Source organism: Indicator indicator, chromosome 18 (genome assembly GCF_027791375.1).
Source record: "Indicator indicator isolate 239-I01 chromosome 18, UM_Iind_1.1, whole genome shotgun sequence".
NCBI lineage: Eukaryota > Metazoa > Chordata > Aves > Piciformes > Indicatoridae > Indicator > Indicator indicator.
This window is the reverse complement of record NC_072027.1, coordinates 9,053,201-9,078,809: the sequence shown is the minus strand read 5'-3', so window position 1 is coordinate 9,078,809 and position 25,609 is coordinate 9,053,201. Positions and strand designations below refer to the sequence as shown.

The 25,609-nt window shown below is 56.3% G+C and overlaps 2 protein-coding genes across 2 annotated transcripts in view; both read right to left on the bottom strand.

Moving 5' to 3' along the window:
• AFAP1L1 (actin filament associated protein 1 like 1) lies at nt 1-22,646 on the bottom strand. Its single transcript, XM_054389383.1, has 19 exons — nt 22,298-22,646; nt 8,171-8,299; nt 7,550-7,633; nt 7,090-7,190; nt 6,829-6,940; nt 6,394-6,492; nt 5,530-5,741; nt 4,986-5,165; nt 4,133-4,219; nt 3,768-3,861; nt 3,471-3,623; nt 2,807-3,018; nt 2,229-2,374; nt 1,805-1,883; nt 1,574-1,688; nt 1,197-1,361; nt 769-947; nt 399-527; nt 1-24 (listed from the first exon to the last, which is right to left on the bottom strand). Exons 1-19 carry the CDS (start codon nt 22,644-22,646, stop codon nt 1-3), a joined length of 2,649 nt encoding a protein of 882 aa, XP_054245358.1.
• Nucleotides 22,647-24,889: 2,243 nt separating this feature from the next.
• ABLIM3 (actin binding LIM protein family member 3) overlaps nt 24,890-25,609 on the bottom strand; it is a 44,442-nt gene continuing 43,722 nt past the window's right edge. Inside the window, exons 24-25 of the mRNA XM_054389382.1 lie at nt 25,472-25,552; nt 24,890-25,033 (exon numbers count right to left, since the gene is read on the bottom strand). Of these exons, the coding sequence (XP_054245357.1) occupies nt 24,920-25,033; nt 25,472-25,552 (195 nt within the window). The 3' untranslated portion in view covers nt 24,890-24,919. The remainder of the gene's footprint in view (nt 25,034-25,471; nt 25,553-25,609) is intronic.

Sequence of the window (25,609 nt, the reverse complement as noted above, 5' to 3'; positions counted from 1 at the left end):
TTAAGTCTGCTTCTTTTCCCATTCCTGCAGAGAAAGGAAAAAAAGGAGGGGATGAGAAAACATCACTGGAGAAGTGAGTGCTGAGCCCTTTGAGGGCTTTAGACTACTGCAGCATCTTCAAAGGCTGGGTCACTGCTGCCTTGGGCATTGTCTAGGCAATGCTTTCCTGCCTGCCTAGCCAGCCCTGCACCTCCCAAATCTCTCTGTAAGCCAGGCTCATGCTGGAAGCAGGTGCCACTAAGCTGAGTCAGCCTGGCTGCAGGGAACACTGGCAGCACCTCTTGCTTTTGGGGTAGAAAATATTCCTGGTCCCCAGATTTTATGGTCAAGGGAGGGGGACAGGACAAAGGCTGAGATTTGTCATTGGGCCAGTAAAGGGAAGGAGAGCAAAGCAGGACCTTGGCCTTCCGCAGCACGTTTCCCTTGTTGGCAGGGAGGATGGAGGGACTCCTTTTCCTCAGTTCAGCTGCACAGTTAACAGGGACCAAGTGCTCAGGGGAGTTCCCGTTTGGCTTATTTGTAGCTTCCTGTAGAAAAGGGTGAGAAAGAAAGAGGAGGATTTAGGAGACCCAGGGAGCAAGGACACCCAGGAAAAAAACAAAGCCAGAACAAACCGTTATGAAATAAAACTGATGTGGCCAAACCTAACTGATGTTTAGACTCCCACCTCTGGGACCCAGCAGCAGGAATGTCCATTCTTCCCCACGTGTTCCTGCCCCTGCCAGCCCTAGCAGCGAGCTGCAAGCCTGAGGAAGATGGGCTGCGTACCCCGTTCTCAGCCTTGCTGGTCACAGCCAGCCCCAGGGCTGGCCCTCCCGCCAGCGACTGCTTCAGCCGCTCCTTCACTTCGGTCAGCTTGAGCTCCAGGTCGACGCGGCGCTCCTCCTTCTGCCGGCACTGCTCCTCCAGCGCCGCCACCTGCTGCTCCAGGTCCTGCAGCTTCGTCCCTGCTTGCACAAGCAAAGCCAGCTCATCGCCTTTGCGCAGCGATGAGGTCGCAGGCCCGGAGAAGCCACCCATCCTTCTGGACGGGGACGCTAGGTGGGGCTGCCAGCCCGGCAGCATGCTGTAGCCATTCTCTCACAGCCACAATGCTGCCGCCTGCCCGGTGTCCCCATCCCACCCCAGTTCTGCAGCCTTTCCCCTGTACCCGAGTGCCTTCAAGCAGCCTCAGTGCTCAGACCACGCCAACCTACCCGTGCTGCCCTTCATGGCTTCCCGCAGCTCTCGCTTCTCCTTCCGCAGCAGCACCAGCTCGCTGCGGATCGATGCTTTCTCCTTCTCCAGCTTCTCCTTCTCTGTCAGAAACCGCCTGGCATCTTCCTCAGCTCTGTTCTTCCCGTACCTGTACTGGTTGGCATCTGCATGCACAAAAACAAACTATCAAAGGCTCTGCTCCTGGCTGCCACCAATGCCACCTGTGGTCCTGCTGAGCTGGCACAGCACAACCCAACACCTGTGTGCTGCAGCCAGCCAGCCCCAGCTTGGTTGCAGAACGCCCTGGGGAAATAACTTCCACTCACGCTGGCCAGGGTCCCCCCACAGAGGTTTGGGGCTGAGGGTCCCCACTCACTTGACGCGTGCCTCTTCACTTTCACTTGTGGGTCCACCCGTCGTGACTTCTCACTGCAGGAGGAGGCATGGCGCTTCACCTGGGCTCCTGATGGCCGCTCTGGCTCCTCCTCAGCCTGTGCCAGGGACAACATGCTGAAATACTCACGAGGCCATCACAGCCCCACCGAGGGGCGTCTTTTGTAGTCTGGTCACAGTGGTGGGAGAAGGAAAACCAGAGAGCTGCTCTCACCTGAGCCTTCTCATAGGGGACGTCATCATACACCACGGGGGAGGAGTCTGGCTGGTGGTCTTGAGAGGAACTGGCCCACCTGCAGGAAGAAGGATGGAGTCTTCCTTTCCAGGACATCCTTGCTAGCCCATCAGTGAGCCCACAGAGGGCTTCTTGCATTGCTCTCGCAGCTTCATTCGTGAGCACTCTACCCTACCATGTGTACTTCATCGGTGTGATAAATCACTTTTCACTTTCGATCCTGCTCAAGGGAAACTGCCCTGCTTTGGGAACCACTAACCCCTGGGAGAGTGGCCATCCCCAAGGTTACAGCACAAACTGTCTCCCAGCCCCTGTCTTTTCTCTGATTGCCATCCCCAGCCCAATGCTTTGCCCATGGTGCAGCCCCTTCCCAGCCCACAGCACAGCAGGGGGACAGCCTTACAGGTAGGAGTGTCTCACAGCTGTCACTATGTTGGCAATTGTCTCCACATCCACATAGTCATAGTGCAAGGCTTCTGGTGCTGTTTGTGAGCCTGTCTCCACCAAGAGGAGACCCAGCCAGCGGCCCAGGTCTTCAGAGCAGCTTGCCTGCAGAAGAGAAAGCAGTGAGCTACATGCCCAGTATCTGGCCCCTCACCCTTGCTCCTGCCTCCCAACACAAAGCCCTGCAGTGGAACAGCACTGACATGAAGTGTGTGTGCAAGATGTAGCAGGGTCTAAGAGAAAGCACACAAGCACACGCGTGAAGTTCCAGTCCCAAACCTCCATCCACCCCATGCAGCCTGCCTGCTTCGGCCCTGCCAGCCTCCTGCTCCCTGCCTCTAGCCCACAAATACCTGCAAGGCTGCCTTGACCACCCCAGGTCACCCAGATAATACCCTGGACTTCCTTCCTGTGCAAAGGAGGGGAAAGCAAAGCACTACTCTCATGCAAGCACTGATCATCACAGAAGATGCTTTCACAGCTTGGAAACCCCCTCCTCTGTGGGCATCCTGCCCACCTTGCCATACGCCTGCTCACCTCCAGTGCCGCCACTTCCTGCCCGCTGCGAAGGATGCGGAAGGCGAAAGGGTGCTTGGGGCCCAGCCCTGGGACCACCTCGCAGCCCCGGAGGACGATGGCGTTCACGTGGGTGCGCAGGTCCGTGCGGTCCTTGTGGAAGTAGAGGGTGTTGCCCTTCAGGCGACACCAGCGCTCCTTCCAGCACTGGTTAACCAGGACGCTCAGGTAGCCTGGGGGGTGACAGGGCCGAGGGAAGGGGCTCAGCGCCTGCTCAGCCAGGCCTCAGGCAGGCTTTGGTGAGCCATGGCTGCCCAGAGATTACAGCATGGCTCTCTACTTGTTTGGTCCTGCTGCGCTTCAGTTTCCCCCCAGAGAGCCAGCTGGTCGCAGGTTAGGTGCCAGCCCAGTGCCATGTAGTCACCCAAGCCTGTTTTCAGGGACACAACTGACCCCTCCCCCCCTTCCCCACACACCATAGGAATTTACAGAGCTGGGACTGGGGACCATTTTGTAGCCTGTGGCAGTGTCACAGCTTTGTAGCAGCTTGTTGAGCTTGTACCCCACTGCACCCTTACCTCCCACCTGCCGCTGACATGGCCAGGCTGGGAGAAAGGATGCCAGCTCCCCACCACTCCCAGTCCCATGCAAACCAAACTCCATCTCCACCCCAGCCCACACGAACCACAGCAGGGGATGTCTTCCTCGGTGGAGGAGGTCTGTGTGTCCTCAGGGGAAGGCTTCTTCTTGGAGAAGCTGATGATCCTGGTGATCTTCTTCCCTGCTGCCCGGCTCATTGAGCCTTTCAGGTCAGCCAAACCACTCTTTTTGCTTTTTCCTGGAAGAACAGGGTAGCTGTGTGACCCTGACACATGTCACAGCATCACCCCTCACTGGCAGGATGCTCTCCAGCTGTGATGCACGCATCTGTCCCTCCCCCAGCTGCAGGGGCAGCCATCCTGGCTAGGGAGAGGGGCCATACCGTGCTCGCCAGGCTCTCTGCGGGCTGCTGGGGAGCTGATCTCAGCCGTCGCCACGCTGTCCGAGTCAGAGGTGTGCTTCTCCTGTGACAGCCGCTGTGGGGGCAGTGAGCAGGCATCCTGTCAGCAATGTCCCCCTGCACAGCCCTCAGCAGTGAGCACTATCAGCCCTTTGTTCCTCCTGCACACTGCTGAATGTCCCTTCTCCAGTGGCAGGGAGCCCTGCAGGCTCCACAGAGCTACTGTGAGGCTGGGAAAGACGCCACACACAGCACCAGGAGCTTTTTGCTCTCCTGGCCCCACATTCCCCAGACTTGGCTGCAGCAGCCTCATGCAGCACCTCTGCAGAGTGGTTACAAAGCATCACCTTATCAAGGTCCATCTTGCACGGCATCACCGGAGAAGTGGGGGCTTCCATCACCCCCGCTGTTGGACTGCTGGCTTCCTTTATCACCTGTGGAGACAGGCCCCAGCAGTTGCTCAAAATGTACCCGAGGGCCAAGGCTACTTTCCCCGGCTCAGCATGCTCCTGTCTCACCACAAAAGCGGGGCTGAACTGTGGAGAGAGAGGTCCTGGTCTCCACGGGACAGGACAGCAAGCCCTACTCAGGGCAGAAGCTCAGCTTGTCTAGGGGGATTTTGCACACCTTGGCGCCTTCAAAACTGCAACCCCTTCTGCAGATACGGTCAGAGATTTTGGAAACCTCAGAGATGAGGGACTTGGGTGACAAGCTGCACAGTTTCCCTGCCCCCACAAGATACTTCATGACCCCCGTTTTATATGCAGGCACTATGTGGCTTGCTTTGCCTGTATTGTCCCTGTTGTCCCACCTTTGGGGTAACAACTGAGCTTGTGGTGTCTGCAGAGGCCCCTTTCCCACCCATGGCCCTGTCCTCATGGCCCCTGCCTCCTACCCCTGAACAAAGGCAGGAAAGGGCCATGGGGAAGAGGATGGGGAGAGCAAACATTCCCACCCCATGGGGGCTATCAGCATAGGAGACGCCCTGGGCCTGGGAAGCAGCTGGCCAGCCTCCCCACATAGCTGATAAGAAACAGGAGCAAAGCCCCTTCCCCTTACAAGGGGTAAGGCTTTCCCAGGGCAGCCTCCTCCCACCTCAGCCAGGGAAGATGTGGCACCCCTAGGCAATTCAGGGGGTAGCCATGAGGATGCCAAGGAGAGTCTGTGGCCCCCCAGGTGAAGTAGAGGCAGCCATGGTACCTTCAGCCACTCCTCAGCCTGCTCCTTGCTCTGCACGGCCAACACCAGCGCCTCAGCCCCGGGCAGGGAGAAGCGCAGCTCATGCTTCTTGCGCCGCCCGTCCTTGGGGACATAGATGACGTTGCAGGTGGCCAGAGGCACCTCCACATGTGGCTGCCGGTCCTTGGAGCTTTTGTAGCACTAGGAGAAGCAAAGGAAACTGCTCAGGGCCCAGCCAAAACCTGCCTGTCATGCTGCTGTGCTGGGCAGAGCTGGGGTCCCTTTCACTGTCGTCACAGGTGGCACAGACAGAGATGGCTCTGTCTCTGCAACCAGCCTGGGTGGTGGAGGACTGCAGGGTGCCCTATCACTCCACGTGGTCCCAAAAAAGGGGAGCTCTCAGTTTGCTTGAAAGGGAAATGAGGGCAGCCTCTGTGTGCGCTGTGGGGCAGCAGCAGCCTTGTGGCAGTGTCTTGGCTTGGATATTGCTATTTTTCTTCACCTTGCACCCAGCCACCCTCATAACCCACCAATGGGTTTTGTGCCCCAGCAGCTCTGGGCTCACCAGCAGTTTGCTGTCCCGGATGATGGTGAGCTGCTTGGCCCACTGTCCGAAGCGCTTCTTGCGCAGCAGGAAAGCACAGATCCTGCAGTCCTTCACCAGGTTCATGGAGGCTTCCTCTGATGGCCACTGGTGTGTCAGCTGCTGGCCCTTCCCCTCCTCCTCCTCCTCATCGTAGGACTCATAAGAGCTGCTCATCGCATCTGAGTCATTGTCTAGAAGGAAGGCAGGTCACTCAGCATGGTACCCCAGGGCCCTCCCTCTGGGCAAGCTCACTCAGTGCCAGAACTCCCCACACCTGGTGTGGGCTCCAGCACAGAGCCTGGAAAAAAGAGGCAGTTTGACCCCAGCCATCTCCACTTCCCTTCCAAACCAGGCAGGATGCTCATGGGCCAAACACCAGTCCCAGGTGCATCTATTCAAACCCCTGGGCTGGCCTATATCTTCGCAAGGCTCAAACTTTGGAAGCCTGGGTGAAATCTTCTCCTTGCAACAGAGGATTCCACGTGGCCCTCTGCCCAACACTTTCCTGCACAGGGCTGAAAGGAACAGGAGCAGAGTTCTGCAGTGGTGTCCCTGCCCTAGGCCTCCTCCACGTGTCAGATGCAGTTTATGCAGGACATGACAGTTGCATTGGCAGGGAGACCCCTTCCCCATGCTGATGACAGACACAGCACCAGCACAAGGGCTCTGGCTTGCATGACAAACAGCACTCCATGCTCCTTGCTTTTTGCCCAGCAGCCTCTGATGCAGAAGTCCTCCAGCCTCAACCCCACTGGACCCCAGCCCTGTGCTCAAACACTCATCTTGGGGCTGGACTTTGCTGAAGCTCTGCCTTCCCCATTGAGGGCACGCGTAGATACCTACAGGAGTTCTTTTGCTCCCCATTTATCCTGGTGACAGGGTAGCTGCTGTCTGCATCCTCATAGTAGCCATCCTCGATGGAGTTGGGGGGGCTGGAGCTGTCTGTGGAGGAAGCAGAGGGCAGCTGGGGCTGTTACACCTGCTTTTCCTGGCAGCAAGCCTGTGAGCCAAGGCAGAGCAAAGCACACCCTCCCATCATTCCCTTCACTGCTCCAGCCTCTCCTCATCACCCTCTTCCCAGCTGAGCCAGAGCAAACAGCTCCTTGCATTAACTGCATAGCAGGATGGGAAAGGAGTAGGACAGGAGTGATGCTGGTGGGAGCAGTGAGGTTCCCAGGGATGTTTTCCCCTTCTCAGGCAGGCAGATGGGGGGATGCAGCGGGCAGCTTGCAGGGCTCCTCCCCACCCTCCTGCCGCCCAGCATGGAGCAGGACTCACTGCGGGAAGTGATGTACTCAGGGGCCTTGCCAGGGCCCAGGGGCAGAGCTTCTTCGTAGTAATCCTCAGGTGGGGGCGTGGTGGGCAGCGGCGGAGCAGGGTCCACAGGAACCTACAGCAGGAACACCACCGGCGTTAGCCAGGCAGTGCAGGGGATCATGAGTCCCAGGAGGCAGCATGGGACAGGAAGGAATCCTGGCCACTGCTACTTCTCCATGTGGCTGCAGGGCTGACCTCCCAGGTGGGCATTCAAGGACTCACAGTTTTTGCTGTCTGGCTCCTTGCTGGCTCCAAGCCAACACCATCACTGGCATCCCCCTCCTCCTCCTCCTGCATATCCTGGAGATCCCGCAGGTCACAGTCTGCCATGGGGTGAGCAGAGAGAATGAAGGGAGCAGGAAACTCTCCAGCTAGCCTCCCCAGCCCTGCCCTCCAGGGACTTCCCAGGCCAGCACCACTGTCCTTCACTGAGGTGCTGGGAGAGAGGTATCGCTGGTAAACACATTTGGTGCATGAACATCCTGAGGCCAGCCCTAAACAGCTATGGGGGTGCAGGAGCAAGTACCCAGGGTGATGAAGAACCCATGCTGGGCATAAGGATACAGCTTTCGTCCTCCTTCCCCAGGGTGCCCCAAGTACCACTGCTGTAAGGATGGACTCCAGGATCAGCACTGCACCCACCCAGCATGACCCCAGGGGCATCACTTCAGGCCACACATACCAAACTCCTCAAAGAGAGACTCCACAAAGCTGGTGCCATTGCTCAGGGATGCTGTGTTGACATACATGTACTCCACGTCCTTTCCTGGGGGCAAGAGGGATGCTCTCAGCCCGAGGGTGGGCAGGGTGGCTGGGGTGTGTACTGGCATGGCTCCTCCCAGCAAACACCAACCCAAGGACACAGACCAGCTCACTCCACCATGGAGCAGGTGCCTAGGGAGTGGAGCAACCCCCAGGGATGCTGCCATGTGCCCCCAGGAGCACAGGAAGGCAGGAAGGCTGTGAAGCCCCAGGAGCACATCCCTCCCGGCCTTCCCGTGGAAATCTCTGCTCAGCAGAAACCAGTGGCAGGAAGAGCTCTGTGAAGCAGCATTTCCGCAGGGAGCAGCCCCCTTGCAGCCATGACAGGGACGATGCCAGCTCCCACAGCTGAGGCAGGGAGAAGCTGGGAAGAGAAATGGGGAGCAAAGTGCCCCAAGAGGGATGAGCAAGTTTTGGGTGCTGGGCAAAGAGGCAGCTCACCCCAGCCCTGCAGATGTTTTTCCCTACCCCATGGGAATGTTGGCCTGGGATAGCTGCTGGGGAGGATAGCTACCAAGCACTGCAGGAGTGGGACACAGACCTGTGGATGGCTGCAGCTTCTGCAGAATAGTGGAGACAGCCAGCTTCTTCTCCTGTGTGGTGGCACTCAGGTACTCGTGGTCCAGCAGCTTGAGTAAGACACTGAGCTCTGGCAGGAGCTGGTCCAGCACTGGGGGGGGAGCAGGAAAAAGCCCATCAGGCAGGGTTGGTGTCAGAGGGCTGGGGTTAAGCCAAGGCAGAAGGGCTGGAATGTGTGGAAGTGCCCAGGATGGGTGTCTGGCCCAGCAGGGCCCAGCACGGCTCAGGCAGCGTTTGCCAAGCACAGACATGCTCCGGCATGCAGCAGCTCTGCCACCTGCACGCAGACACCAGGATGCAGCCTGCTGAGCCTGTCAATGGAAGCACCAGCTCTGCAGGCTGCTGGACCACTATCAAAGAGCCCAGCATGCACACTTTTCCACCCAGATAAGACTACACCTCTCGCTCTGCCCAACAGCGTATCACGGCTGCTGGTGCCCCCTCACTGGGACAGGCACTGGGTGGTGGTGGAGAGAAGGGAGGAAAGAAAAAAAAGGAAACACAAATGCCATGCCCAGAGTCACCTGGCAATGCTGCCCAAAGTCATATCCTCCATTCCTGCTGGGTGGCATTCATATTCCCCTGCTGTGCTCAGACCACCAGTGACTTTCCAGTCCAGTGCCACCTCCACAGGGTCCCCATACACCGGCTAGAGCCTTCCTCCCCACACTCACCACGAGCAGCTACTCTGCCCTCCTGTCACTCCTTCTCTGTACTGTGAAATCTTGGCAAAGAGGAACTGCACCAGAAGCCACCATTCATCAGCTTTCCAGCATGTGGGATCCTAGTACCCAACACCTGTACCTAAACTCAGTGTCAGCCTGGATGGCAGAGCCAGGCAGAGGAGATAGGGAAAGCTCAGCAAGAAGCACAAAAAGAGAATTCACCACGAATCACCATTACAAGCATCACACATAAAAGCTTGGGTCTTCTCTTTGATGTGGCAGCTCATAGGGTGGTTTTTACCAAGCAAAAGCTGTCTGCAGCTGTGGGATTACCTCTGCAGCTAGGCTCCAGAAAACCCTTGAGTATTTGCACATCAGAGTAGGGCTACGAAAAGTTACAGCACTGAAAGCAGGATGTATGGTGCTGACCAATGGCTGTGGGAAAACACATTGGTCAGGGATGGGATGAACAGGGAGGGCTTGAACAAGATGAGCTCTGGACTCCAAATCTGTCACGAGCTCCCAGACCCCCAGTTCTACATGTGCACTGACATCCTTACCCTAGGTCTCTACCTTGTCTCCTCCAAGTGGGCTAAGACAAAACTGAGCTGGATTCAAAGGCAAGCTCCTGTTTTATGTGGAGCGACACACCTGCACAGTTCCACTGGCACCCAGGGTAGCTCCTGCAGGATCCAATGCCTGCAGGAGAAAGCCTGCAGTGGAGAGGCCCAGCTCAGGGATATCAGCAAACCTGCAGCTCTGGAGGCTACAGAGGACAGAATAAGAAGCTACAGTGCAAGCATGAGCAAGATCCCTTCTCTTGGCAGCAACCAAAAGTCATCACAGCACAGCTGCAGCTGGCTTGGGATCTCAAGGGACAGGAGGAGAGGTCAGAGGTGATCACAGAGGCAGCTTGGATGTGCTGACTGATGGACATGGCCTGCAAGAAGGAAAGAGTGTGTGCCCTTGCAGCATGGTGCACTGGGGACAACCTGCTTGGGCTGTACCTGCCCCTGTCACTGCCCCTCTGGGCTCTGCCAGGGGAAGAGACCTAGTAGAGCTGAGCTGGGCAGCATTGAGGGCTGGCATGGGATGTATTTCTCAGTGGAAGGGCAGGATGCTGTGCTGCTGCAGCTGATGGGATTCTCCATACTCATGTTCTTTAATGTGCTTCTGCTGAGCACAACACTCATAAAAAACTGGGCTGCTACAGATTTGTTTTCTACCCCTGTGAGCCACGGCCTAGAGCATGAAGCAAGTCTCCCAGGACTGGAGGGAAGCAGGCTGGCACTGCTGCCCGAAGCAGGGACAGTGCAGTAAACCCAACTGCTGTTTCAAAGGGTTTTGGCTGAAGGGGAGCCCGGCATGAGTGGGTTGATGTGGATCAGAGCCCAGCCAATATGAGCCCCTGGGCAAGGAGACAGCATGGCCAGCCCCAGATCACCACCTCCCCAGGATGCAAGGCAGGATGCAGCTCACAAGCCTCTTCCTGCTTCCCTGGCCGATGGGCTTCTATCTCCACAGACCTTCTGCTTCCTCCTCTCTCCTCAGCGCCAAGCCAAACAGCAGCCTCAGCTCTTTCAGCAAGAGCAGCTTTGCCAGTACTCATCTCCCATGGGCAGACCAAACCAGGACAGGTACCCCACAGGCAGGGGGAGAAGCCTCAGCACAGCTCCAGAAGGAGCAAGCAAGCCTGGGGAGATGCAAGCATCCCTTAATCTGCAGGGGTGAAGAGGGCAACCACAGGGGAAGCAGAGCTTCTGCTCCTTGAACTGGAAAAATACCCCACAGCAGACAGGCAGCCACAGGACCCTGGTCCTGCTGATGGTCTGCTTGCTGTCTCACTCCAGCATACACCTCCTGGGGTCTGGCCATATGAGAGCTTCATGCATATGATGAGCAAAGGTAAGCACAGCTCTCACAGCCCTCTCCTTGCCCTTCTGCAGAAGGCTCTTTTCAGCGGTGGCCAGTGACAGGACAAGGGGCAATGGGTGTCAACTAGAACACAGGAGATTTAACTTGAACTTAAGGAGAAATTTCTTTACTTTGCTTCTTTACTTTGCAGGTGACAGAGCACTGAAACAGGCTCCACTTTCCCTGGAGACTTTCGAAACCTACTTGGACATGTTCCAGTGCAATCTGATCTGGGCGAGCCTGTGTTAGCAGGGGGATTGGACTAGATGATCTCCAGAGGTCCCTTCCAACCCCTACCATTCTATGATTCTAAGGGAAAAGGGGAAGACCCTCCTTGGGATGCTTGCAGAGTGCTGCACAGACAGGATGGCAGCAGGCTCCTGCTCAACAATGTGGTGTTGGTCTTCACGCCAGTCAAGGCATCTTCCCCTGCATGGCTTGGGGGCATGGAGCCTAGGAAGGAAGCAGCTGGGAAAAAAGCAGAATGCTTCTGCCAGGTCAGCACCAGCAGCCATCTAGGGGAGATATCCATTTTTCTGCTGCACAGCTCAGCTGGCTCTCAGCTGGCCATGAGCTCCCACAGAGCAGATGGAGTCCATGCACACAGCTTCTCACAGCACGCTGGAGCCTAGGCCATGGTGCTCACCAGCATCTCCATCCCCTGCTGTGTGTAGGACGACTCCCATCACAGCCCCCAGCTCCTGTGTGAAGGCTTTGGAACAGCTCATAGCAAAAGCACAAGCAGGTTTCTATTAATAGTAACAAAGTAGGCGGCCGGGGGAGGGTGGGTGGAGGGGAAGGGAGGGGGGCAAGGGGGAGGGGGCGAGGAGACCCCCTGCACAAGGAAGGCGAGTGCCTGATAAGCTAGTGTGGTGGGCAGGCATGGCAGGGGGCTGAGCTCAGCAGCAGTGCTCTGAGCAGCAGCTCTGAGCTGGGCACAGGGCACACAGCATGGGACCGCACTGAAGGCGCCTTTGTTTCCCCCCAGCTGAGCTGTCCCCTCCATCTCCCTTGTTAAACATCCTCCAAAATACAAGGCGGGGGGGTAGGGGGTGGGCAGTCAAAGAGCTCTGTGATCCCAGGAGGGTGCCGAGCCCAGCCGCTGCCCGCGGGAGCGGAGGAAGGGAAGGAGTCCACTTCCTATGCTCGCTGGGCTTCCAGCCTCGATAAGGTGAAGGAGGTGGCTGCAGGAAGCCAGGGGAGATTGCTTCGGGGTTGGTGCCTGGAGGGCAGCAGGGACGATGTGGCTGACCCAAGGCCGCCTGATGAGCAAGGACCAGCATGTTATTCTGCAATAACTGGTGGGGGCAAGCACAGGCCTGGCACCAGCTGGCACCTGTGCCCGTGCCAAGGCAGGCAGGACACTGGCCTGGCTTGCCAAGAGTAGGAGCTAGCATCAGTGCACAACCCTGCACTGAGCTCTGGCATCCAGGGATTGAATCTGGGCGTGAGCCTGGGGACAGAGGTGGCCACAGGACACCAGAGGGCTCCTGGGAGGAAGGTGACACAACATCCAACTTGTCCTGAGCACTGAGCAGGTGACTTAGCCAAAAAGAGACCTTGTGTTGCCCACCCACCTAGCTACTGCCTTGCTCGTGGGTCACCTTCAGCCTCATGCCTGCCTCTGGTGCTGACAAGTGGCTCCCACCTGCTGCTCTCTTCCGGAGCTTCTCTTGCAACCAAAATCTTGTGGGATTGCACTGCTTTGCTTGGGCTTAAGCTTTGGACACAGACATCCCAGGTCAGGGACACCAGCCTCCCATCCCACAAGCTCACTCCTCCGCCTGCGTGCAGCCTGTCTCACTGCGGTGGAGGGCTGGGGAAATGTCAGCAGATGGCTTTAGCATTAGCTAACTCGGGATGGATGGGTTGGTTTGCTGGGATGGGGTGAGCTAGGACACTGCTGCTGTTCAGGACAAAGGGGCAGTATTCCCTCTGCTGCTAAAGCCTGCCCTAGAAGCAGCACCAAGCATGATGCTGGCAGAGGACCTGTGTCTCTTCCACCTCTCTCTATCCTACACCCAGTCCAGCTCTATTTTTAGACTCTGCAAATGCTCCCCTACTCAGGGACCTGATTCCATAGTGTGGAGATAAGGGGTCCAGGCACAGGCTGCCATCTCCCCTTCCCTGGCCTCTGCTCCATCACAAGAGCAAAAATCAGGTCTTGCTCCAGCAATCTGCAGGGAGGAAGAAGGATGAAGAGGAGGAGGAAGAAGGATGAAGGCGAGGAGGAAGAATCTCTAGCCAAGCCAAAGCAGGGTTTTCCTGGTGTACACACCAAGCTTTTGCAGTGGGATAGATAAGACAATGCATGTGGAGTTGTGACCCCAAGCAAAGCCAGTCTGTAGCCTGAGAGCCTTGGGGAGAGGAGGTGCTTAATGCTGTGAAGCTGCTGCAGGGGGAGCTGCAGAGGGACCCCCATGCTGTGCAGCTCTCCTGTCCTCCTCCTGCTCCAAACACACTTCCTTCTGCACCAGGTGAAGGCTGGGAGTGAGGGGGGCCGGGGGGAAATCGGATGCTGGGAGTAACGGCCATTGTTTGTAGCTAAAATAAAAACTAAGCAAAAATAAATCCTTCCTGTTGGCGTGGGCAGGGCCCTGGGACGTTCTGCCTGACCATGCTGGGCTGCTTCAAGCAGTAAACGTTTATAGTTCCTGGGATGCCATAAATAGGTGGGGTGTGGGCCAGGGAAGGGACCACAGCTAGGGGCTACCCCAGCACCCACTGACAAAGAACCCTCAGCCTCAGGAGAAGCCCTGCAGGGGGGGGGGTGTCACCCACTCTGTGGGACAAATAGACCCACCACTGCTGGAGAAGTTGCTTGCAGCACCCAAACTGCTCTGTCCTGCCCATGGGTTGATGTTGAGCTGCCTGCAAGAGACACCAGGGCACCAGGACATGCCTCCATATCTCACTACCTGCTCTCAGCCTCCTCCTGAGCCAGCAGAGGCTATGGGCATCACAAAGTGGTTGTTGACAGCCCCTTCCAGCCCCAGTGAACTGCTTCCCACGCTAGCAGGTCCAGCTTTCCCCCATCACTGCTCCTTGAGGAAGGCCATGGCCTCCTGAGCTCTTTGCTGAGCTCTCAAAGCAGTTCCTGTTTCCATTCCCATTCCCAAGGAGGTTTCTTTCCGATGGGGAGGAGGTAAGCACACAGCCAGCAAGGAAGTGCCTTGACGGGGGGAGTGTGGTGCTCCCAGAATTGTTCCTTTGTGCAGAAGCCAGGAGGACAGACCACTGTTGCCTGCACCCTGCCTGTGGCCACTGCTCCTCTGGTATGGGCAGGAGGAGCACCCAGCCAAGCAGGCAGGAGAAGGGCAGTGCTTAGCCCCCAGAGGTGGCAGGGCTGAGCAGGGCTTCCCTGCCAGCCCGGCTCAGTTTTCAAGCCAGTTGGGTGTGGGGTAAACTGGGATAACTGGAACAGGCTGGTGGGCCAGGAACACCAGCCTGGAAAGTACCTCCAGCCCAGAGGGTTTTCAGATAAAAGCCAACCATTAATGACCACACTTGAGCTCTGATGTCCTGTACCAGTGGAAGATTTGCTAAGGGGCCACTCCATGCACATGAATCATCTCCTCCCTGGAAACAAGGGCCCCTTGAGTGGGGTGGATGGGGGGAGGGCCTCCCACTTGGCCTGCAACAAAGTCAGCAGCAGCCTGAGCTCTTGGGGCTGCCTCCTTTATGGCCAGAAGCCTCCCACCCTCTTCAGCTCTCCAGCTGCCCCAGCCATGCCTCTTCCCACCTCTCACTGTGATTATCCCCAGGACCCTGGCAGCTGTCCTTGCTCCTCCAGCAGGTCCCAGCTCAGGTGCAGCAACATCCCTGGGCATCGTAGTGCACAAGGTGAGCTCAAACCTTTTGACTCACCCCCAAACTCCCAGCACCTCCCTGCCACCACTCCACAGCACACACTGCCAAGCCAGACTGCAGCAGGAAGGGCAAGGACACGCATCTAGGAATCACATCATCACGACCTTACAGTAACTAATATCCTTAGCTGATAACCTTGGAAAATCAATCCTGGGAGACGAATATGAAACCTGCTTGCTTGAGGGGGCAGAAGGTCCCCCATCAGCTCTCTCTCCCCATGCTGTCACCCGCTGGCATCTCTCCTTACATGAAGGAGTCTGCAGGGCTAGCAGGGCCCCTCCATCCTGCTCCAGCCTTCAGAGAGAGGGAGATCAGATGTTTAACTGGAGGGGTTAAACAGCAAGGAGGCTGCCCCGGCCTTGCCTGCTGAGTCTCCTTCATCTTCATCCCTGTCTGCTCCAGACACACAGCACAATGCTGACAGCAGCTTGGGGAGGGGGAACATTTCCCAGCATGGCCCCTGTGGCACAGCCAGCTCAGCCACCTCCAGCAGTGCTTGTGTGAAGGGTCCTGTGCCTGGCCCAGTGCCTCTGCCAGCAACAACTTGTCTCCCCAGTATAAATAGCTCTGCAGAAGGCCTTATCTCATGGCCTTTCTCCCAGCTGCTCGCCCACCTCAGCAGAGACCAGCTGAGCATCAAGTCCAACCCAGGGCAGAGCAGCAGAGCCATGCTCTCAACCATGCTCTCCCTAAGCCTTCCTGCTTGTCCCTGGTTCTCTGTGCTGGAGCAATTTCTCAGAACCCTTGCTATCCTCAAAAAGGCTGAGAAGAGCAAAGGGAGCTGTGGTGGATACCAGGGGCTGGTGCTTTGCCTGCTGTACCCAGACAGCTCTGAGAGCAGGCACAAGAGAATCAGCCACGGGAGCAAGATCCCAAACATCCCCATCCCGGCACACTGTTTTCTGGAGGAGAAACAGTTTCACATCCTTCCCCGATCCTTGCACATGAAAACAGGAGCCCTAAGTAGAGAGAAGTGTAATTACAAGCCGACAGAGCTTACAAAGGGCAAAGATTATCACCCACTGCCAGCTCACTGACTGCAGAAACCATCACTTACTGCTGTGGGACCAGTCAAGCCTCTTCTCAGTGTAACCTGATTAAAGCAGAAACTAGAGAACAAGGGGATTGCCTTCAAGCCCTGTGCCTGCAGCACACCCCTCACAGCATAGCTCCAAGGGAGGGGTGCTACCCTGCAGTGAAGCCCCAAGCTGGGGCAAGGCTGTCCTGGTAATGCCCACACTCAGAGCATGGCTGCAGGTGGAAAAATCTCTCCCTCAGCAGCAGCCCCTGCAAGCCCAGAGCCGCAGCCTTCCCCCAGGGCTGCAGCACCCTCACCCCTCCTGCTCTCCTTGGCATCCCAGTCCCCTTGAGCAGCGACTCCTCGAGGGGTGTCACCTCCCCAGGGAGCCTCCAACAGAATTACGGGGCACCAACTCTCTGAACTGACATCACTGCTGGAAGAAATCCCTGGAGCAGCCTTTGGTGGGCTGCATGCATGTCCTCCTCCCTTGAAGCGGTTTGCACCCAAGCAGAACAGCTTCAGAAGTGGTACTGGTAATAATTAACAGGCTGATTAAATCACCCACAAATATCCTGTGACCCAGTCAGATAAAGACCCTCCAAAGTGCCTCATGCTGTAGCAGGACTCCTTCCTTCAAGGGCTGTTTGGGCTTTTCTTTCACTGCTGATGGCTTAGCAGCTCTTTCTCCACCTCCTGGAGAAGATTGTGGTGGTTTGCTTTATCTTACCGAAAGCAAATTTTATCCCTCTGACACGAAGAGGCTGCAGCTACCCCCACCCCAGGGGAGGAGGGGGCAGAGAGTCCTTTCTTACCGCTGAGCACAGCAAGCAGTCAAGCAAATAAAAGCACCCAGGTGAGATAGCGCTGAGTGACCCTGCCGGTGTCCCCAGGCAGGGCACAGCCAGCCTCTTCCCTTTGCCCCTGACCCCTGTGCCCCCGGGGGCTCCCAACCCCAGGTACAAGTTGTCTGCAGCCACAGCTCAGCCCAGCCAACACAATTAGCTCTACAAATAACACATGGACCACAGGCAGTGCTGCCAGGCCACATTTCAAAGCTCGATGCCAGGCTCAGTGGATGTGTGGCAGGACACTCCACTGGGCCAGCCTGGGAGGGGGCCTCAGAGGCTGCTGGCTGGAGAAGGTGTGTAAATAATGAATGAGAAAGAGAGGTCTGAGATGCCCTTTAAAGGAATAGTCAGGCAGGGGTGAGACCTGCTGAGTAATGTATGAAAACCAAGCTTCAGGCAGAGGGGAGATGTTAGGATTAGTCAGAACCCAGAATAAACTGTGTTTTCTCCAACCAAAATTGTGGTGTCGCCTTCTCCAAACAAACTCCGCAGCGCCAGGAGCAGCAGGTTGGCCTGGGCTCTCCTCCAGCACTGGGAGAGGCCCCAGGACTGGTGCCACAGTCCTTGTGACCACCGTCCATGGCAAGGAGAGTCATCCTCCCTGGGTCACACCTTCCTGCCTGCTGCTATTGTGGAGCTGGGGCGACCTGAAACTCTCACCTCCGTGCCTTCCCTTCCACCAAACCTCAGCCTCCAGGACAGCAGGAATTACAGCTAATTGCAGGCACTGTGGTGGGGAACTCGCTGACTCAGCACCCCGGGGTTGATGATGGCTCTCCTGTGGGCATGTCCTCCCCAGCACCCTGCACCCAGACAGGCCCACATATGTTACTATCTGAGGCCAGAGGGTCCTTCAGTCTCCAAATCTCCAAAATAGACACCTCTGCCCCACTGAGGGGAGTGGAAAGCTCTCTTCATCCCAAAAGGCTCCTTTCCATGTCCTGTACACATTCTTCCCCAAAACCAAGATACAAAACATCTCACATGCAATACTTGACCCACAGAAAGGAGATGGGATGAAGCTAGCAGAACTGATACATGTTCCTAGCAGGAAGAATCACACAAGGGGGTTTTGCCCAGATGGAGGTACTGGACCTTCACATAGCAGAGTGTGGGCAGGGAATGTGTGGGATTTGCAGGAAGGAGCTGGAGGATTAGCTACCAGCCAGCTCTGCTTTCCCAAATGCTTTCAGCCACATTGCACAATGTAGACTTTCTTTTAAGAGGATGTGGAAGGAGAAACCACAGACACTCTCTGAGGGAAGTATCCCCAAGAAGTTGGGGTGAGGGAGCCAAGCACTCGGCACCCAGCCTCCTGTGTTAGCAGCCCTGCCTTGAGCCTGACAAAGCCCAGAAGCTTGGGAGCTATGCCAGGCGTAAGTGCCTTTGCCTGGTGGGGGCATTGAGACCCTCTCAATGGTTACTCCAGCCCTGCCCCTGAAGGAAAGTGATATTCCCAGGCCAGGGCAGGCAGGGCATGGCTGAGAGTGTCTGTGTTTGGGGGCCAGGGCTGTGCTGCCCTGGAGGACCCTTGGAGGGAAGGATAAGCGTATTTTCTCAGCTGAGAACAGCCCTTCCGTTTCCTTCCCTTGCCCAGCTCTGCCTGGAGCATCAGGTGCAGCGACAAGGCCAGCACTGACAGCATTTCCTACCAACTTAACCCCTGCAGGGCAGGGGTGGAGGAGCAGGAAAGCCAGTTTGTCCCAGTGGGAAAGCTGACAAACTTGAGCACAGGGGAAGACGCAACTGCTCTGCTTATTGCCCGTGGCTCCATCAGTGCTGGGACTGCTTCACTGTACCTGCTTTTAACTCCAGGAGACAAAAGCCAGCTATGAAACCTGTTGCTACATAAATTCTATGCCAGGCAATGTCTTCTACAACCTCAGTTTCCCTAAAGCTATGATTATACTAAGACCATGTCAAATGGGAGGCTGAACCCACTGGACAAGGAGCTAAAGAGGAGCTGTTCCCTCATCACCAAGATGGGCAGGTTTAATGTTCAAAAAAACCCCAGAAGAAAGCCAAAGCCATTCTTCCAAGCTGCTCCTTATACATCTCCTACTAACTGCCAGCAATCAGAGCATGCCAGCATCTCCCTGAGCTCCCTCCTATCACTTCCAGGATCATAGGCACATGAAAACCACTTCAAAAAGATTAAAAAAAAAAAAAAGAAAACACCACCAAAACATTTTGAGCATGGAAAGCCCTTGCAGCAAAGATCTGTTTTGGTTCCAAACTGTTACGAAATGTCAGTGTTCTCCTGCCTGCCCAAGAGCTTCCCTTTGATGTGATGGGAGGCAGCTCAGGGGCAAAAAGAAGGGGCTGCAGCAGGAGGGGGAGCCTGGAGAAGGGGGGACCAAAGAAGTTATTTTCATCCTTTCTTGCTGTGGAGGCTGCAGATCATCAGCACAGTCTCTGCACAGAGATCCGAGCTGCCCAAATGCCACAGGGTGGCAAAAGCCACCGGTGCACTCCCTGAGGGTGGGATGTCCTGCTCTATTTGTCCTGTGGGTGCCCTGGCAGGGGGTGGCAGTCCCTTGTTTGTGCATCAGCAGGGCAGGGTTTGGAGAGCCAATACAGAGCCCCTTGGGAGGTTTCCAACCCAACTGCTGCTGCCCTGGAAGACTGACAGGTAATAGATATTTTGCAGGACTGAGGGTTGTGCTATTAGTTTTAAGATTCCTTATATGCAGGAGGAGATGTGTTCACAGGAGAGAGCTTTAGCTGTGCCAGACTAGATAGTAGCCAGTGTAGGGGTTAGGACACAAGTCAGTGGTGCCAGAAACCACCTCAAGCCTTCATTTCTGTCCCCAGCAAGTCATTAGGCTACTGAACAACCGGCAAATCTTGAGTCAAGCCCAGTTTTTGCTCTCTGTCCTCCTCTGAAAGGCCTTCCCACTCTCTGAGATAAGTTCCTCAAAATGTTAAAGTTTTCCTGGACTGGAGTAAGAGCTGCCTGACAGCTGTGTGCCAGAGAATTTCAGGCACAGGGGGGGCTCAAGCCCTCCCCTGCAAAGAGCACATCAGCCTCGCAGCTCAGCACATTTGCACCGGAAAGCAGCATTTCCAGGTCAGGTGCAAGCACGGGAAAGAGGCAGGTTTGCCAGACAGCCCAGGCAGAGAGTGAAGTCCCCAAGATCCCTGTCTGGAGGACATTACCCCCTCAGCAGACAGTGAGGACACCAGCCAGCTCCTGCTCCTCTCCAGCAGCCCCTGCTGCAGCAGGCACCTGTGATGTGCAGCACAGGGCAGCTCTGTGCTCTTCAGAGCAGCCAGGCTGACTTCATCTGGGATCCAGTCCCCTCAGTGAGATCCACTTCCCCCAGTTAAGGGCAGCATTGCATACAGGAGGGTACTGGACGATACAGAGGGGTGAATAACTCTGGTGCCTCCCTGCTCCACTCAGCATCAGCATCCCTGGTGCCTCCACCCCACTTTGCCTCACAGAGTGGGGCCAGGGCAGCCCACGGTGGGCTCAGCCCCCTTCCCCACATGCTGCTGGGCTATAAACAGGCGGTGGCTCCAGGCAGCTGAGTTTCCAGCGGAAGGAATGGCTGCAATGTGGAGGAGAGCTCGGCACTTGCCTGGCGTGCTAACAGCTGGCCTGATCTGAGCTTCTCACCCAACTCTGCACCCCCTTCCACCGGGCTGCATACGTGGGGCAGGCGAGATTCCTGCTGCCAGCCTGCAGGAAGCAGGTCAGGAATGATCCAGGCTCCCTCCCACCAACCCTGTGGCCTCTCCATTCCTGTGGGTGAGCTGGAGCCAAGTTTATCCCTGACATCTCCACTGGCTTTGCTGGATTTAGACCCCAGATAAGTTTGGTGCAGGACCTAAATTCTGGTGGCACAAAAGGTCAGGGAAGTCACTAATGAGGAGAAGCCATGTGTGAGCACAGCTTCGCTACAGCAAAGGCTCATGGCATGGATTGCCTTCCAAGTCATGCACACGAGCACATCTCCATCAGCACAGCCTGAAACAACTCCTAAAAGCCCACAGCACCAATTCTCCAAGTTAGCTGCTCGTGTAGAGCTAAGCCCAGCACCAGCCCAGGAAGGCAGCAGGCTCAGCTGGAGCATGGAAAGCAATGAAGAAGCTGTGGGTCATAGAGCAAGGGCAAATCAGGATACACACAGGGCCTGAATGGAGCTCCAGGGGAAGAAAGGGGCTGACAGAGAACAGGGAACAGCACACGAGCTCCTAATCACCACGAGACCCACACCCCTTGTGCCAAGGAGGGGAGCCTGGTGAAACCTCCAACTGTTCCCTCCATAATCCACAGTCCCCAGAGGGATCCAGTGGCTCTGGATGACGAGCAGAAGGGTCTGGAGAGCAAAGAGCCATCCAGGTGTCAACAGCAGCTCATTACATGCACTTTAAGTAAAGGAGGTAGGTACTGCTGTTGCTACCATAGTGGGCACCAGTGAGGGAGAAAAAAACAGCTGGGCTAGGCTGTGGAGCAGCCACACCATGGCCAGGCCCCTCTCTATGCTGCTGGTTTCTGCAGCATGCTGGACACCACCTGCCCTTCCCTGTGGTGAAGTCCTAGCTTTGTTTTTTGGGGTGGGTTGAGATGCAAGTAAGACAGCCTCCCACCACCTCACACAGCAAGTGAATGGGGAAGCTGAGACCCTCTGCTCTACCTTCTTCCCAGCAGTGAGGTCCTCTGCAACCTGGAAGGACAGTTCTGGTATCACAGGTCATTGACAACGCACCCCTCCCTCAAGAGCACCCTTCTTCAGGGCTGGCAAAGCCACCCTATCTGTCTGGGTGAGTCACAGTCGTGGGGCAGGTCTGTCCCTGTCCCTGTCCCCTCCTGGGCTGCTGGGTACTTGCCTTGCTCTCCAAGCATCGACACTGTGAGCTGCAGCCCAAGAGTCAAACCCCCCATAACAGTTTCCACTGCGGAAACACCACCCCATCCTCTTATATGAGCAAGGGGATCTCTTGACCCCTTGGGTCTTTCTGATGCTGACCCAGAGCTGCAGACACAGCACTCCCTGAATCACCCTGGGAGTCCAGTATGGCCTCAGCCTGCAGAGCCAGAGCAATGTCCCTGGACTCCCTGTTATCTGTTTTGACTGGTGCTGAGGTAGGACCTCCAAGGACCAGTCATGGGCCAGGACACCTGTGCTACACCATGTCACCACCTGCTCCTCCTCTGCAGCCTCAAGCCACTGTGTCAGGAGCAACAAGCAGCAATCCCCCTCAATACTTCTGTGTTCCCTCCAAGGACCTGCCAGCTCCAGAAGAAAGCCAGGACCTTCTCTGCAAAGTTGGCCCAAAGCCCTGGCAGGTTTATTCACATCTCAGATCAAAGCTTAACGGCTACGTGAGCCTGATGCCACAAGCTGCAGGCTGGAATCGCACACATGTGGGAACACAGCCGCTTCCCAGCAGGGTGGGGATCAGGCCCTTCATGGCTTTAATAGACCACCGGCGTCTTCCCCAGCTAGGGACACTCTCTGGCTCCAAGCAGCTCTATCTGGAAACACCAGTACCTCCCTTTTCACGACCACAATTTCGCCTAACAAGTGTTCACACCCCATGGACTTTCTTACAAGCCGCTGGCTTTTCACCCGTCTGACCAGCAAATGGAAACTAATACCAGTTGTGTCCCAACTGGCCCTCCCACAGGACTGCTGGGGGGCAAACGCACCCCAGGGACGGGCTCCCACATCGATCCGGTGAGCTCCTCCCGCTCGGCTGGGAAGGGTGGCGAACCCCTGGATCCGGAACGCGCGTCCCAGTCCCGTCCCGTCCCCGCTTACCGCTGAGTCGGTCCATGGTCCTGGAGCCACGGGCAGCACCGGCCACCCCGGGAGGCGAGGGCGGGCGAGTGCCACCGGCAGCAGCCGCCCGGCGGGGCCGGGTCTGGGCTTCGGAGCGGCCAATCGCTTCGTCCGCTCCTCCCTCGGTGCACGGCAGCGCCGAGCACCGGCACGTCTCGGCACGGCACCGTGAGACGTTCAGGAGCGTGTCCGCAGCGCGGGTGGAAAGTTTGTCCCGATGGGTGGTGACACCACCGCGTACAGCCCTGCAGCACCCACCTCCTTCCACGGCCGGGGGTGTCCCAGCGTTCCCCCCAACCCCGGGCATCTCCCCCAGGTAATACGCCATACCTGAGTATCCCCAGAGCAGCAGCATCTGGAGATCCCTGCTATGAAGGGTGGGGGTCCAGAGCAGGCCACCTCCACCTGCCTGCTGCCTGCCTGCAGGAATTACTGGTTTGGGCACCGCCAGTTTGACAAAGCTCTAGAACTGATCCCCCCTCCAAACCTCACACCCAGTGAGCAAGCACAGCTCCCTCCCACCACCTCACTCCCTGCCTCACCCCTGCTGTCCCTGCTCCCCACCTAAACCCCTTCATATCCCTTCTCTCCTGGTGTCCCTCATGTGCGCAGTCTCTGCCTGACCATGATGCTCACGCCACCATCACTGTCCTGCCCAACGAAGATCTCAGGGGAGACTTGTGAGGTGTGCAAGGGAGTGTCTCATGTGTGGTGTGGAGAGCGTGTGGCAGCAGGGACACCAACTCCTGCCATCCTCGGGACAATTCCTCCCAGCCTCAGGACTGCAGCTGAGCCCTCCTAGGGGACAGCAGGCTGTGACAGAAATGTGATTTGGTTTCACACATACCCAGTTATTGCTTGGGAAGGCAGTAATTGAAATATTAGACATGCATTAGCAACTGGAGGGCTTCCCCATTTGGAGCAGTGTTACCCTAGGAGAGTCAGGCTGCAGCTCCTCTTGCACCTGGCTGCACTCAGCTGGTAGCCAGCTCTGACCTGCTCTCCCCAGGCAGCTCCTGTCTGGACATTGGTCCCTCTCTTCTGGATTGAGCTCAATTTTTATCTTGCAGCATAAGATCACCTCTGTGGCTGGGCACAGGGTGCTCACAGGGCAGGGCCACCAAAACCACTGCTTTCCAGGCTCCAGTTGCTTGGTGTCTGCCAGTTGCAAAGCAGCCAGACAAGAGCCCAGGCTCAAGCACTGATCTGCTCACCAGGTGCAGAGGGTTGCTCTCTGCATGCCCTGGAGCAATGGGAGCCCATCAGGGCCCTGTGAGGGTGTGCTGCCCCTGAACAGCATGGGCTGGAGAGGCTTTCTTCCCTCTCAGAGATAGCACTCAGCCCTGCCTCAGTTTCCCCATCTCTGCTGTGCAGGTAGCTGTAGGGAACAGTTAGTTACTGACCATAAAATACTTTGAAAATGAAAAGACTCTCACTGCTGTGTTATTATTAATATCCTCCAGGCTTTATCACTGAAACTGCTGCTGGAGATGGAAGTTTCTTATAGCCACAAACAGTTCAGCTTGATTTAGGAAGCCATAGTTTATGAGTAAAATCATTATAAATAAAATTGCTTCATTTACTGCTGCACTAAGGCAGACAGGAGCAATTACCAGGGCAGTATTGCCATCTCCACCACATGCCACAGCCCCTTCCATGCCAGTGTAAAGTTCCCAGAACTGAGGCTGCTGCTGCTGGGACATCTCTTACCCCAAGCAAACCCCTGCAAGGGGACCCACACATCTCTCCTGCCTCACACAGGAACCCAGTGATGTTTTTTTGGGCAACAATGGTGGTGCTGATGGTAGGGAGGCCATTCCAGCCATCCCATGGGAGATACCAGCACAGGAGGGTTTCAAAAGTGGACCAGAACAGGCAGAAGCAGAGCTGGCCCATGGCACAGTGAAGGCGAGACCCTCATTACCCCTTCAGAAGAACACTGCTAACCCAACTCTTGCAGAAGTGCCCTGTGGCTTGCTGGCCTGTTTGGGACTGCTTAGTCCTGTGGTATGCCTTAAAATTTTGCCAGAGAAGCAAATAAGAAATCAGAGTATCACAGACATCAGGAAAGATGTTTGTGTGGAAATAACCCTGTTAAGCTTTAAGAAAAAAGTAAGAAAAGAAAAAAAAATCTCAATGGTTTGTGGTGGAACCAATGCTGAATGTCCTTGGTAATGGCTGTCATTCCTTGAGGCTTGCAGAGGGGTTCATCTGGCCATCATGGATCACTGATGGAGTGATTCAGGACACCCTCATCCCACCACCTCATCCTAGAGCCCTGCTTCTCCCCTAGCCCAGGGTGCCATGGCTGCAGCAGGAAAATCTTCCTCGTTGTGCCCTCACTGGGCAGCACTGACAGACACCAAATCCTTTGGGGCCTTTAGCCCCCGGGAGAACACCAGGATTGATACAGGAACAGGTTTGGAAAAAAAGGCAAAAGGAAACAAAGAGCATAAAATAATCTGTGAAACTCCAATTCACTCTCAGGGGTGCAGAGGGTGTCTCTGCCAGGCACAGCACCGAGAATCATCCAGAGCTGCAATGTAGAGGTCTTTCTATGTATATATTTATAGGTATGTATACATTTATAGTGCAGTGTGTTCAGAACAGCCGGGCCTGCTTCTTCAGCTCGTTCCTCTTCCACAGGGCCAGGCGGTCGAACTCGGCAATGGTCATGCCGAAGATCTGGTAGAACTCCTCCTGGGAGAGGTGGCGCTGGGGAGAGACAAGATGCTGGGCCAGGGCTGGGGACTGTGGCTACCACCCAGGGCCAGTGGCCACAGCATGGGCCATATGGCTGCAGCGGGGTGGGAGGGGGTCTGATGTCACCTCCCACCTGCCTGGGTGCAATGGGGTGCTATGACCCCCTACAGTTCTTACTCAGGAGAGTAAGAACTCTCCTCCTCCTGCTCCAGCCAAATACTGTGGGCATGAGGTAAAGCTCTGCCCAGCCAGCAGAGCAGCAGGACCACTGCAACAGTGTGCCAGCACACAGGTGCTCCTCAGGGGCTATGGAGATGCTTCTCATACACCATGAGTCCCTCACAGCCCCATGCTGTGAGGCTAACCCCATGGGGGGCTAAGGGGACAGGCTGCAGGATAGGGTCCCTCTGAACCCCAAGGAGATTTGCCCTGTTGGAAAAGGCTCCTCACCTCTAACCGAGTCCTGTCCACATCTTTGGGCAGCTGGTTCCTTCCCCTTGTCTTCACTAGAAGCAACTCGTAGGGGTATATCTGCACAGGGACAAGAAGACCATGGGATACTTACAGAGCCAGCTGGGGCACATCTGG